Below are 14,486 nucleotides of genomic sequence, written 5' to 3'. Positions count from 1 at the left end.
ACGTGTTTTTAAGCTACATCAAGCACATTTTTCTTCAAGCAGTAACGAAGAAAATTTACACTTTAGCAAAGACCTGTTCATTGTAAAAATATTACAAATAATGCACACAAATCAAAGATACAAAAAAATTTAATAAACCACTTAAATCTGCGTTTTTTACCGTATTTGACACTTACAAATTGTAATGAACGAACATTGCTTATTTTTGTGCATTACCAATTTAAAAAATAAGAATGAAATCAATAAATTTGAACGTATATACCTCGAAAAAGGAAAAGAAATAAATGGTAGTTAGTTGCAAACACTTTGAACTAATTAAGTTGTTTATGTTTTCAAGCATCTCCTCTTTCCTACCCTCCCCCAACACGACTGCGTTATAGAATCGCCCACTGCCACTGCGCAAATGTGTAGACCCGCTCAGTCAGCAATTCGGCAAGGCTTACATGTTACATTTTAACTCAAACGAGTTTCCATCATTTGTATTATAGTGTCTACAACACAGTTATAGACAGTTATCCCGAAAGAAGTATCTTCAGGAGAAGAGGCAACACTTTCATCACTACATTTTTCACCGGCCATTTTTTTCACTATCCTTGACCTTGACTTTTTGAATGTAGTTTCCATCATCAAATCTTTCAGATCCTCAAATTCTGAGGACGCCTCGATCTTCTCATTGAATTTCCTAACGAATGTGTGTACTGCTTCTAGAGTTTCATAAAACCTATTTCGCAGGTCTTTCAGTCTTTCAGTTGCTGACTCTATTAGCCTCCAGGCTTGAGCAAAGTCAAGATTCTTCGTTTGGAGGTAGTCTGATAACGGTGTAGTAACTTTAAATATTTGCAGGAAGGTCATTGCAATAACTGTTGTTTCAAACTCTACAAACTTACTAAGAAGTCCTGTTGCACTACTCCTGACTGTAGTGTTAAATTCAGGGGACAAGGAAATCTTCTGTAACGCTACGGTCAGTTCATGGAATACATGTTTGGCTTGATGTGAAGGGTCAAGTGGGGTGCTTGTTGTCCAATTATCAATCCTGCCAAATATCTTAGTGGTAGCATCACTCTTACTCCGCCAACGTGTAGCACAAATAGCGCCGAGTTTAAAAACAGGATTTTCTGCTGAATAAAACTGTTGTCTCTTTAATTATTCCTTTAAAAATACTTGTGCCTCTTGGAGCAAACCAAAAAATGTGATCGTTGAAGGAAGTATTTGTGCTGTATCATTAAGAACTAGGTTTAAAACATGAGCGTAGCACCAAGTGTGTATATGTTTCGGAATTCTCTCTGACAATTTCGCAGTTAAGCCACTCATATTTGACGCCCCATCAAAAGCATTAGCTATACAATTTTCCACTGGGATTCCGACATTTTTCAATGTATTTTCTAAAGAATCCATCAGAGCATCGGCTTTAGTTGATGATACACATTGTAAAGCTATCAGTCTTTCCTGCACTTGGCCTCCGTTTACGAACCGAACAACGTATGAACATTGATCATTTCCTGATATGTCTATTGTAGTGTCCATTAAAATGGAGAAGTTTACCGCTTCCTTCACTTGAGCTGATATACATATTACTTACAATTTCATCACAAAGAATTTTAACAATTTTAATCAATGTTGTATTGCTGAGAAATGTCACGTGGTTACCTCTTCCGACTACCTTTTTCTTCTCTCCTGTTTCCTTTTCCTTTTTAGCTCTTTTCTTGAATGATTTTTGGCTTTTTCGTCTAGTTTCAAGAGGGCGCCGGTTTACCTTTAAGGCGAGGGCGCAGGGGAACACATCCCCCTGTCCCCCCGGGCCAGTACCGGCCTGACTCAGTTGTGCTTGTATAGAAATGAAGATTCATGCAAAAGTTTAAGCTTATAGGTCATTTTGTTTTTGAGACATTGTGTGAACAGACCGACTGAAATGAAATGTTTCCAGCCTCTTTAGTGATAGGCTTCATTGAACCTCATCCAAGAAATAATATTACATCATTCTAAAAGCTAAAAATCTTTTAGTTTAGATACATTTTTCACCAATTGATATTTGTTTTTATCAGCTGTTATTGTTTAGTAACTTTCAGCACCTCTGATATGAGCTGGACATGTAAAGTTTATCTCAATTACGGTTGCCATATTATTCGTATCACTGACTCCCAAAACTTACTTGAATACTTGAATACTTGTGATCTACGTCGCTGACCGACACTTGTCAGATAGACTGCGTCATTAATACACACAGTGTACAATAAATAGATAATTAAAACATGTAAAAATACATTACAAAATATTTACAAGATGGCGTACGACGTGAAAGTTAAAAAAGTGGCTCATGATTTAGTTCTTCCAGGGAGTACAGAGGCCTCTCAAGCAAACGATCCTTTAACACCTTTTTAAAATCTCTCATTTCCAGTACTCGCACATTCTGCGGCAAAGTGTTAAAAATCTTGATTGCAGACTGTGGGTAGGCCTTTTGAGTGCCACTGAGACGACAGCGGGGCATGTCGAGGTCCTGAGCTCGGCGGGTGTTATATTTATGCACGTTGTCTCTGGTCACAAAATCAGCCAAGTTCTCCCTAAGAAGCACCAGGGTGTTGAGGATGTACTGGCTGTATACGGTGAGAACGCCGAGTTCCATAAAAAGGGGCCGGCAGTGTTCGCGCGGGGCCGATGATGTTAAGATTCTTAAGGCCTTTTTCTGCAGCAGCAATACATCCCGAACAGCCGGGGAATGTCCCCACAGCACAATGCCATACATCAGGTGACTATGAAAAAGGGCATGATACACAGTCAAAAGATAAGGTCTGGTTATCAAAGCCCTTAGCTTCCTCAGGAGGCAAATGACTCGAGAGAGTTTGGTACATACCTTTGATAAGTGGTCGTTCCAACTTAACTTAGAGTCCAGCCAGAACCCCAACAGCTTTACCGCCTCCTGGAAGGGGACCCCAGTCTTCAGAGTGCAAAGCAGCGTCTGGGTTTTTTCTTCATTTATCTTAAGTCTATTACAGTTGAACCAATCTTTAGCCTCCTCTAGTAGGTAACTGGCTTCCAAACGTAGTTGGGTGATGTCGCTCCCTCTGCTCATCAGGGTCGTGTCGTCTGCAAATAACAAAGTTTGGTCGTTCATATGCAGGTCATTGATCATGATGGTGAACAAAAACGGCCCCGAGAACAGATCCCTGTGGAAACACCATGCAGGATACTTTTAGTGTTTGAAGAAGCCCCCATAAGTGACACTAGCTGTTTACGATTGGACAAGTAATTGCAGACGCTGCTTAGCACTGTGCCCCCTATCCCGTATTTTCGTAACTTTGCTGACAAAATTTCGTGGGAAACTACGTCAAACGCTTTACTTAGATCACATAGACCAAGTAAAACGGAATCTCTGTCCTCAAAAGCTTCAGTAATCCTATCAACTAGGCTAAGCATGGCTGTTGTTGTTGAGCGTCCCCTTCTAAACCCATGTTGAGCGTCAAGTAGCAATTTGTTCTGCTCAAAGTACTCCATAAGTTGGGTTTTCATTATGGTTTCAAACACCTTGGAAAAGATAGGCACCAAGGAGATCGGACGAAAGTTAGATGGCAGCATGGGATCGCCCTTTTTAAAGACTGGTACTGTTCGAGAGGTTTTCAGAATCTCTGGAAATATCCCATTTCTGAGGCATGCATTAACAGTTAAAGTAAGAGGCCCTACAATCTCATTTATTACAGATTTCAAAATAAATGTAGACAACCCATGAACATCCTGGCTCCTTGAGTCCTTAAATCCCCTAACCATGCTTAGTACTTCAATGGTACTCACCTCCTTCCACTTAATAAGCCTCAGTCCTGGTATAGGGTCCATCATTGTTGCAACAGGGTCTGTCTGCACATCAGGCAAGCTTGAAATGATGTTATCAGCTACATTGGCAAAATAATTATTGAACTCATCAGGAGTCGCCATAGTCATGGGGACAGGACCAGATTTCCTGTGACTGTTTACTATTTCCCAAGCAGACTTGCATGGATTGGAAGATTGTAAGATGTGGTTAGTATTACTGTTCTTTTTAGCCTCCTTGACCATCCAACTGTACTCCCTTTTCCTTTCACAGTACATTTTGTAATAAACATCCTTAAGAGCCAGGTTACCAGCACTCTTATGATAGTCATGAAGAAGCAAAACAGATGCACGCATTTTAGCAATTTCAGGGGTGTACCATTGTTTAACCTTGGGTCCTCTGTTTGGAGTAAGATGGTTTAGGCTCATTATGCTTATGCTTGAAAAACTTTACAGGAAACAAAGAGTCGAATTTGTCCTTAAATGTCAGAAAAAAAGATTCAAAATTAGCAGCAGGGTCAATAGGTGTTTTGCTTAATTTCCACTGGGCATTCATTAATTCCCTACGTAGCAAGGACAGGTTATTTGAATTTATAACTCTCTTTTCAATCCTGTAATTAGCAAGCCAAGAATTGGTGCAGGGTCTTACCATGTCTGTTGAAATCGTCAGCACCACAGCTCCATGGTCAGCTACGAGGGGATTGACCACTTCAGTTTCTGTGTTCCACGAGTCAGCGTTAGTGGCCGCAGCGTCCAAACAAGCAGCCCCACGGTGTGGGCACACGAGATGTTATATAGAGACCGTAGCTACGCAGAAGGTTTGAGAATGCGGCCTCTTCTCTAGAGGGTGGTCTCCAAGTGTATATTGAAGTCGCCACAGAGAACTATATTCTTAACTTTAAGTTTGGACAAGTAGTTTAAGCACAAATCAAGCAGGTCAATAAAATGCTCAAAGTCCCCAGATGGAGATCTGTACACTGATACAAGAATGGTGGACACATTAGACATCTCTACAGCTGTCAATTCCAAAACCATTTCAACACAATAAGCATCAAGATTAATTTGTTTGCAGTTTAATTTACTAGAGGAAAAAATGGCTACACCTCCGTTTTTATGATTACTACGGCAGTAGATGTTGGTAAGGCCTAGGTTTACCCAAGGTCTGGTAACAACAACTTTCCTCATAAGTTAACCAATGTTCGGATAAACATAGTACTTCACAATTTACTTCTTGAATAAACAGAGTTATTAGATCACACTTATTTTTAATACACTGAACATTTAGGCTGGCAATTTTTAGTTTACTAGTAGGCCTACATTGTCTATTTACATCAGAACTAGGCCTAGGCCCTAAAAGTTTGTTAACATGTCTTGGGTCGTTAATTGTAAGATTTAAGTCCTTAAGCGGCTCCTCTGCCATGGGCCTAATCCTAAAAAATTTTCACCAGAGGCTGGGAGTGTACTATCAAGCCTATTTCGAGTTGGCCTACCTCTACGAAAACTGTAGTTACAAACCAAAAGACCCTCGGGCCAGATGTCAGGTTTTCAACAGTTTGTCCTTGTCTTCAAATGGGATACTTATTTTGTATGAGACCTGTATCCCGGGAACTTCGTTTTCACCTCTTCACAATCAACTTCACCAGTACAATATTGTTTGACGTGTTCAGTAATTTCACTCGATGTAACTTTCATTCCTAGACGGGACACAAACAAAACGGCTTTCTTGCCGCCGGTGTAATGGTGGCGGAGTGATTTTTGGACGTACCAACAATGACCTCACTTGATGATTTTATTCTTTCAGGTTTCATTTTATTTTTCATTCCTGACTACAGTTCGAGTTATATTTCGTTGGTTGCGCCTTGTCTGTACAGTTTTCCATTTATTTAACATTTTCGGACGACATGTTAGATTTGGAACTACTTTTCCATGACCGTTTCGTCCTCAATAGGTTTGACATAGCCACCGGTTTGATCCATGATTTCATGTTCGTCCATTACATCAATGACGTCACTGCTACTACAATTCGGTGATAACGCAGAAGACAATGTCCTAGGCCTATTTGAAACATTTTCAATTTTAGAAACTCTGGCATTTAATTTTTAACAAATTTTCACTTATAGTTGTCAATTCATCGAGTACAATAGATAGACTTGCCTTCCCATCCTCTTCGCTATTTTGCAACAGGTTGATCAGACTTGTTCTCTATCATCTTCTTAACCTCAATACGGCATGGTTTCGCAGTACCACACGATATTTTTTTATGGATACTTCTAAGATTTGCAAAATCCTTTGCTGATAATCCGACACACGCTGTATGATACCACTTTTTGCAAAAAGCATAGCACCCCACTGAGTTTTGCCGGTCCGTAACGGGTTTATCACACACAGTACAAATTTGAGCCACTTTTGTCGTCGGCGCCATCTTGATTCCTCAAACTGTTACATGTTGCAGGTTACGTCGCTCGTACACATGTCTGGAGGAAAGGTCTACGATCCTCTGATCGGACAGTGGATGTCGCCCATGTGGAATGATATCCTGAACAGAGTCACCAACCCACGGTTGTTACATTTGTATCGCTTCAACGGTAATGATCCGATCAATGTTGGGAACGCTCCAAAACATCTTGCAGGTGAGTTTTTGCGCTGAAATACTCATTTAACGTGTTCACAACGATGTGTACCCCATTTGGGTAAACACAATCGTTCACAACTGCCCTTGTACTTTTGTAAGGAACATTGTGCACCCGGTGAGGTGCACGTTGATATGAATTTCCTAATTAGTGTTTTTATTGTTAGCCTGTCTTTGTAATTTGTAAAATATGAGCTCTTGCTTAAAAAAATAGCCTATCGAGCGCACAATTGCTTATGTTTTAGGTACTCCTTAGGGGTACGCGGAAAAAATTTTTAAAACATTGAAATAAGTTCTGTATGCAAATTTGCAAACCTTTTCTTGTTATACAAAGTGGTTTAACATAAAAAACTATTACAGATCTTTGGAATTATTATTGAAAAATTGTACGGCATATAAAAAGTCCTCAAATTAGCTGTCTTTGTCAACGTGTTAAGCCTGATAGGACGATGAAAATTTGTGTAATTTTTTAAGCTACATACTTTTTTTGAGGGGTGTACTGAAGAAGACGAAAGTGAAAAAGGAAAAATTCAAACATATTATATTTATGTGTCTTTTACGTGTATTTACTCGTTAAATTTAGTGTTTAAAATACAAACTTATAATTTTTTATCTTATTATTCCAAATAAAACTGTCTAAAATATAATACTCTTTAATAATTTGAGTGGATATAAACTTTACTAAAACGATTTTACTGTGCTTTATTTAATTTTTTTGTAATGTTTTGTACATAATTAGTCGACTATAAAACTAAGCATTTTACTTTAATTTTTATTGTTGTAATGTTTTGTATACAATTTGTTGACTATAAACGCAAATAATAATTTTCTCATGAAAACATAATTTTTCAACTTATTACTTTATTTTCTGTAGAGTACAAAATTGTGTGTTTATTGGTTTGGAAAATAAGAATAAAAAAACACAATCACACAAAAAAATGCACGTACATCATCATCATTACGATGACACAGCTGGAGTTACGTGATGCAACATCTGTTACACAATGTTAAAAAGAAATAGATGACATATAGTGACCAAATAAATTTGTAAAGAAAGGTTATAGAATGTACATTAGTAGTCTTTATATCTGGTGAATGTCACTGACACAGACCCTTTACCCGTAGATGAGGAGCATTGGTTGTCTCGGCTGGGCTATGATCTGTCGAGCATGGCGCCCCAGCTCTCCCAGAAACTAGTTTCCCCCATGACAAACAAGTTCCGAGTGGAGTCCGGCTTCTTCTCTCAGCTGTCGCAGAAGACGATGTCTCGTGGTCTTTCCTCTCTCAGCCTGCCAGAAGCCAGAATGAGGCTAGACCCTCTGAATCCCTCTGTCTTCGGAACAACTGTTGAAGAGGATTCTATTAAGTGAGTAATCAATCTAATCGTAACCCCCTTTGAACAGACTTTGATTAAATTTCTGGTGTTATGTGTACCTTGAATAAGTTGTTAACAGTTGCATTTTTCTCTAATTTGTGCCTGAAGGCCTCCAATTGGAGACAGCATTACCCGGAGTGAATGTGGTGTATCTTCGATCGGACATGTTAGCCCTGAATGTGTAAAGTTTGTTTCAACTGGTTTAGTTTTGTTTTAAAATAAATATGGATTACATTATTCATGTTAAAGTTGATATCACTCAATGACTTTGACACAGCTATTTAGTCCCAGTTATTTTACTTTCCTGTTACACTTCACAATTGTTATAAGAATTTCTTGTCAAATGACAAGTTTTATATAAGTTTGGTTATGTTCTTTAGTTTTGTAATGAATATAAGATGTAACCAATTAATCAGTTAAAAATAATGTCTTTAAACATAAAGCTCTTCACTTCCGTCAGTAATCTTCCATATTCATATCATAACACTTTCATATCCTTATCTTCAGCGTATCCTTATTTTCTGCGAGCTGATTACAAGATATCCCCAAATGCTACCTTAAATACAAAGTACAAATCCTTGTGGAATGAATAGCAAGATTTTTTGTCTTCAAGAAAAGTACCTTACCTGCGACTTTTTATAACCCATACATAACCTGCTAAGTAAGGGTTATTCTGAGAAGTATGGTTACTCAGTTGAAAGAATCCATTCTTTTGGTCATGAATGAAATTTTTAGAAAAAATTTGGTGCATACAATTTAATACTAATTCACATTTACAACAAATATCGCAATGCTCTGAAACTAAAAATAGGAACATACTGAAATTCTTACTCACATTTTATTTTCTAACCCTATGTTTCAAGATCTCCAATATAACTTTTTCACATGTTGAGGAATACGTCTGAAAAAGATTACGAATAAGTTTAAAAAGAGTACTTATTTACATGTTGCATCCCTATTTCTGGTGATTGGCCAACTGTATGAAATTTGGCCAACTTGGATGAGTGGAGATACTATTGGGCTCAGGACTTCATGAGTGAGAGAGCTTACTCAGTAGGAGGGTAGAATTTGACAAGCGTGGGTGGTTAGAGAAAGGATCAAATTGAAAAATTTACACTTCAAAGAGCAAGCAAAAAAATTTAAAAGAGATTGGATGATTGGCTTTGGTTTCTGGTGTAGATTTGTACCTTATCTTACTATATTCTATCTCTGTACAATCTGCCAAGTATCGTAGTATTTGTTTAACCGCCAGTATTTTTATGACTGTGATTGTACCTACATATTTAATAACCAATACAACTATTTAGAATCCTGTAACACAAACCTCAATGTGTTACAGTGGGTTGTCTCTGGAGCACACCCAGAACTGGGTGTTGCAGCCCGGATCCTCCTCCGAGCCTCCATTCGGTCGAGGGATTCTGGTCTCCCGACAAGCAGGCAACCGTGCTGTCATCTATAGTGTTCCTACAGCCAACTCTATCTACCGGGACGTTATCACCTCGGTGTTCAACAACACGTTCCTGTTGCCATTCACTCTGGTAGCACACGGTGTCCTGCAGGATGCGTTCCATTTCGTAAAAGAGGACGCATGGCGAGCGCAGGAAGACAGGGCACAACTCAAACGATTCGGTTCGCAGTTCAACACGACATTCCACGAGAAGGAAGGCGAGGCTGGCTCCGGAAAGGTAAACAAACTAGTTGGATATTCTTAAATTTGTTTATTTTTGACACTTAAAACTAATAAGAATTACATCTTATTTAAAATTATCTTTTTTTAATCTGAAACTTTATCTCAGTGTAAAAGTTTAAACCTTTGCACTCGAAAGGCCAGCCACACTGGCTACTCTAAGGTTGCAGACAGCTCGAGTTAGTTTTGCCGTAGTTTGTCCTCGCAACTCGTATGGCCAGTACAGATGGTCACGCTACTTTCATTGGTAGCTCAGTGGCCATATTTGTTGTTTGCCTCTACAGATCGGAATTATTTTTCAATATCCTCCGCGTTATTTGCGTACCAGTAGTAATTTAAAATGTTTAAAGAAGAAATAAAAAATAATTTATTTTTAATGAATATTTCTAATACAAAACTAAACATACATTTGGGAAATTTAACTCTTATATGAATATTGTTAATAAAGATATGCAAATAAAATGTCATGAACAATATGTTTAATCAAATTGTTAAATTAAATGTACTGAAATATCTATGTACTTGAATGTAATTATTTCAGAGCTAAAACAAGCATTTCCATTCGTCTCTTTTAGTTTGATTATTATAAAATAGAACATTTCTCTCACATAGCAATGCCTGATATAATAAAAACCCATTTTTAAAATATGGTTTTTCAAGTCCTTTCAGTGGTACAATGAGTTTTCTCTAGAATTGTTCCTTTTCTGTTAACGGTTTGTTTTATGCAAGCAATTCCACCTGAGTTCAGGATTGTATTCTTAATTTAAATACCAAATCTAATGACTTATAAAACTGTAACATAAACAATGCCATGAAAAATTGCTTTTTATTGTCATAATATTTTGTCTTTTCACTGCTCTATATTCAGTAACAAAAATGTTTTATGAAATCAAATGAATTGCGTTTTACATTGCAAAATAATTATGGTTTTACACAGATGAAGGGACAACCTGTTCATGTAATTTGTTGACAGGTGCTGGACGTGAGAATACACCGTCCCAATGCTGTGATCAACCTGCGTTATGGTACGACGCTAACACGCGAGCGCCAGAGGCTGCTGCACCACTGTAAGACAGCTGCGCTGCGCAAGGCATGGCACCGTGAGCGTGACGCGCTCAGAAACAATGTCCCGGCTGCTTGGGACTGGACCCAGCAGGAGGCCGACGAGATCCTGAAACTGGGGGCAGCCAGCGGATACGAGGGAGAGTATATCCGAGACGTCGAGAGGTATCCGGAGCTGGCCGAGGATCCGTACAACATCAAATTTGTAAAGAAAGCACAAAACCGGCGATAGTACACAGGGTAGAGTCTAACACGGCATTAGACAATAGTGGAAGCAAAATATAATTTGAAGGTGCTAAATACTCCTGTCTGATACTCTAGATTATTTACGTTCTTACACGAAACATCCTAGATGTATTGTCACTTCAGAAAAACCTAACAGTATTTTTGTTTTTTTTAACTTTAATTTGGTATTGATATTTTTAGATCCTAGCTTCCACTTTTGGAGATGATTCTAATCTGAGACGTGACAGAATGTCCAATGATGAGTTTAGCACTGGTTTTCATTCATTTCATCGGTTATTTTACCCGGGATTAAGTCAGCATAATACCTAACGGAGCGTGAAAATTCGTAAATAATATTTGTAAATAGCGATTAATTATTTTATATGAGTGCTAGTCCAATCCACACCATAATGTTGTTCTTTGTTACCTACGTGTACATATGAAAAAGATATCTTTTGATCGTCTAGCCTTATCTATATCTAGAAGACACGAATGATACTTATTGGTCAAAGTATTTTTCTGAAACAAATAATTTTGTAAGAGTTGTTTCAGCTGTGGAGGATCCCTCTGAATGGTGCTGAATTGTTTTGATTTCACTGTTGTCTAAAGGCCTGTTTAGAGTTAAGCTAGATCGGTAAGTCTGTATATTGGAAACTATGTTAGTTGAGACGATACTTTGTATATCAGCCTTTCGTACTTGGACTACTTACATCGGTATAACGCAACAACTGGAATCATTTTAAGATTGAAATATTTGTATCATTTAAGAAGTAAAAGGGAGCGTTGACACTATGTGCTTGAAACTGAAATTTATTTTCATGACACGTCTCGTAAGTGTATATATTGCCAAAATCGAGTGCTATGGAGTTATTCTTGAAATCGAAGTATATTTTTATCGTCATTGCCTAGAAAACATTAGTATGTCTTAGGGTATACAATTTATTTTACGTCGCTAAGCACATGTCCATCTGTGGGCATAATGTATTATATATGGTGCATGATATGTTTTGTGTTATAATTTTATATAAATGCTTGACCAATATTTTTATCCGTTGTTGGTGTTAGTAGAGCATGTACAATCCGTCGTCGTGAGCAACTCTCATTCCAGTTGTTGCAAAGTATATGTTTTCTACTAAATTTACTCAATTCATGATATAAAATTATACTCAAGTGATTACTTGTCGAAACTTTGTGAGCGTGTGAATGGGAGAAAAATTTAATGTTTTATACAGAGTGATGATTTTTTAGAGCTTATGTATATAAAAGTATTAATATTAAAAGAGAATTAATTGTAAAAATAGAATATTTTGTCAGGCCTATGTTGAATGAGTGTGAGCATCCTTATGAGTGAGTGAGACAGAAACTGGGTTATTTGAGTAATGTTTCTGTTTATATGTAACAAGACTTAGAATATATATATATACATGTTATATGTTAACCTTGACCCCTAAAATGGTTTAGAATGTTGACAGCTTTATAAAAGTTTTGATCCTTTGACTTACGATTTAAAACATCTTTATTTATAATTTTAAGACCCCTTAGTTCCTATTGAAAATAAAATTGCTTTGTAACTTAAAATTGTTTAGTACCGATACTCAAAATAAAATAATTTTAAATCTTCTTCAATACCTACTGGTTTTTTTATATATTGTAATTTTGGTATCCGATTATTGTTATTGTATTATATTTGTATATGTATTCTATTGTAAATGTTTTAGGCTATAACCAATAACTGGGTACTATTTTTGTTTTACTTGAAAAATATTCGTGTTTTAATCTTTACCAAACTTCCGTTATTTTATCCGTTTAAAATTTGTTTTCATTTGAATAAAGACTGATACTTTAAGGTTATTAAGGTTTGCATTTGTTTTTCTGAACACTCCAATATTAAACTAACATTATTTAAATACATTTCACTAAGTAAAAATCAAAGTTTTACTCTATAAAACTAGATGGATCTACTAAACACTAATGATTTTTATTTCATAAAAATTCTTGATAACCTTCAATTGCAACATCTATATCTGTAATTTTATCTAAAAATAATGTTCACGTAATCAGACTTTTCACAGGCGTTAACTAAATGACAGGTTACATGTGGATGATCCAGTCAATTATTGTGTATTTTGTACATAGTGCTCATAATTAAAAAAAAAAACAAACTAAATTTATTTGGTGTGATAAGCCTAGAAGTTTTATGAATTCAAACAGCAACAGTGTGAAAACACGATGGAGGTAGCAAGAGGGATCGTACTTAGGAGGGAACGTTAGTTATCTGCCAGCCGCGTGTCTAAGGTTCGGCTTTTAACACAGGGCAAAAGTTCAAAACTGGGTAATAAATAGGAGCTCATCTCAAATCCATAAATTTTTCACTTCAGAAACTCAGATTTTAGTGTCTCAGTGCTAATGAATTGTTAAAATTCCAATTATATATTGATGCTAATGGTAGTCTATACAGTATCGGATATAAAAACCACAAGTTTTTATTTTGAAAAACCATACAAGGAAACAAAACGTAATGGCTGGAGAAAGTTAGAGATACCCAAGGACAGAGGCCGATCATGTTTTATACACGATGGCTTGCAAATAGCTTCTGGTTCTGGACTGGAAGTCTTTAGCCAGGCATAATACACACTGAGGCTCCAGGAAAATATAATAAAGCAAAAATTCATATTCTCTCAGACGACCAGCAGCACTTAAGTGACTACGAGTTTGATTCAAGGCTGGTGTTTAGTTGTCACCAAATGCTAAAGGAACTGGAAAAAACATGACCAGGTAGAGCTGGTGTGGATACCAGACCATGAAGGCATCAGAGGAAATGAGGAGTCAGACTCACTGGCAAGAAAGGGGGCAGGATCCATACTGGAGAGGTCCAGAACCTCGCGTTAGTTTCTTTAGTTATAGAAAAGGGTTCATAAAGGTATGGGGAAGAGAAGTTAAACTTTTAAAGTGGCATAACTCTCAATGATTAAGAATGTCAAAGCTATTCACAGATCCGCTACGGGGAGGTAACGAAATGGTTTTATCTTTACCAAAAGACTTCTGATGGGAATTTAACAGGCCATGGACCTTTCCAAAAACACCTTAGGAGACTAGGACTGAGTGACTCAGTAGTCTGTAGATTCTGCAATGAGGATGAGGAGTCAGCAGACTATCTCTGCCTGGACTGTCTAGCCATCTCAAAATGTCGATAGGTGGGTAGGAAAAGCTTTTCCTGAGCCCTGTGATATGAGAGAGGTAGAATAGAATAGAAACACTTCTTTATTGAGGCAAAATTAGGACCTCACACATGGTCCTTTCTTACATTTAACCTCTTAAACAAAAATAATTTTAATGATGAAAAAAAGGCTTATCTAACTAAACTTTACTAACATAATATTCCATCAAAGAGTAGCCCCGCCGCCTGCTTTGATCATCCTCCAGTCCAGGTATCTTTGTCTCAGCTCCGCCACAAACCGTTCCCGGCTCTCTCAATTGAGAGTAAACACAACAAAATGAACAAATGATTATGGAACAAATTTTTAAGGAAGTTCCATAATCTACAAGCAGTGACGGTGAAGGATCAGTTATAGGTTGTGGTTCTGTGTATCGGAATTCTGAAAGTGGACCCCAGAAAGCTAGCAGAGTTCTGTTATAACTTGCAGCTTGATTGATGGGAATTAATAGTTATGGGAGCTCAAAAGACCTCAGGTCGCAATGCATTGGGCTTG

General features: G+C 37.3%; 2 protein-coding genes across 2 annotated transcripts in view; one reads left to right on the top strand and one right to left on the bottom strand.

The window, feature by feature from the left end:
* LOC124363215 (teneurin-a-like) overlaps positions 1-14,236 on the top strand; it is a 57,526-nt gene extending 43,290 nt beyond the window's left edge. The window contains 4 exon segments of the mRNA XM_046818378.1: positions 6,251-6,428; positions 7,553-7,793; positions 9,142-9,487; positions 10,463-14,236. Coding sequence (XP_046674334.1) covers positions 6,251-6,428; positions 7,553-7,793; positions 9,142-9,487; positions 10,463-10,783 — 1,086 coding nt within the window. The 3' untranslated portion in view covers positions 10,784-14,236.
* LOC124363216 lies at positions 2,168-4,565 on the bottom strand. Its single transcript, XM_046818380.1, has 2 exons — positions 4,448-4,565; positions 2,168-3,081 (listed from the first exon to the last, which is right to left on the bottom strand). The coding sequence occupies exon 2, from the start codon at positions 3,065-3,067 to the stop codon at positions 2,300-2,302; it is 768 nt and encodes a 255-aa protein (XP_046674336.1). The 5' UTR covers positions 3,068-3,081; positions 4,448-4,565; the 3' UTR covers positions 2,168-2,299.
* Positions 14,237-14,486: the final 250 nt, after the last annotated feature.

Source organism: Homalodisca vitripennis, chromosome 5 (genome assembly GCF_021130785.1).
Source record: "Homalodisca vitripennis isolate AUS2020 chromosome 5, UT_GWSS_2.1, whole genome shotgun sequence".
Taxonomy (NCBI): Eukaryota; Metazoa; Arthropoda; class Insecta; order Hemiptera; family Cicadellidae; genus Homalodisca; species Homalodisca vitripennis.
Note: the sequence above shows the minus strand (reverse complement) of the source record. Positions and strands in the feature narration are given on the sequence as shown.

Coding starts and splice junctions, on each gene's coding strand:
- LOC124363216 (XM_046818380.1), bottom strand. CDS start 3,067: ATGAGCAGAGGGAGCGACATCACCCAACTACGTTTGGAAGCCAGTTAC.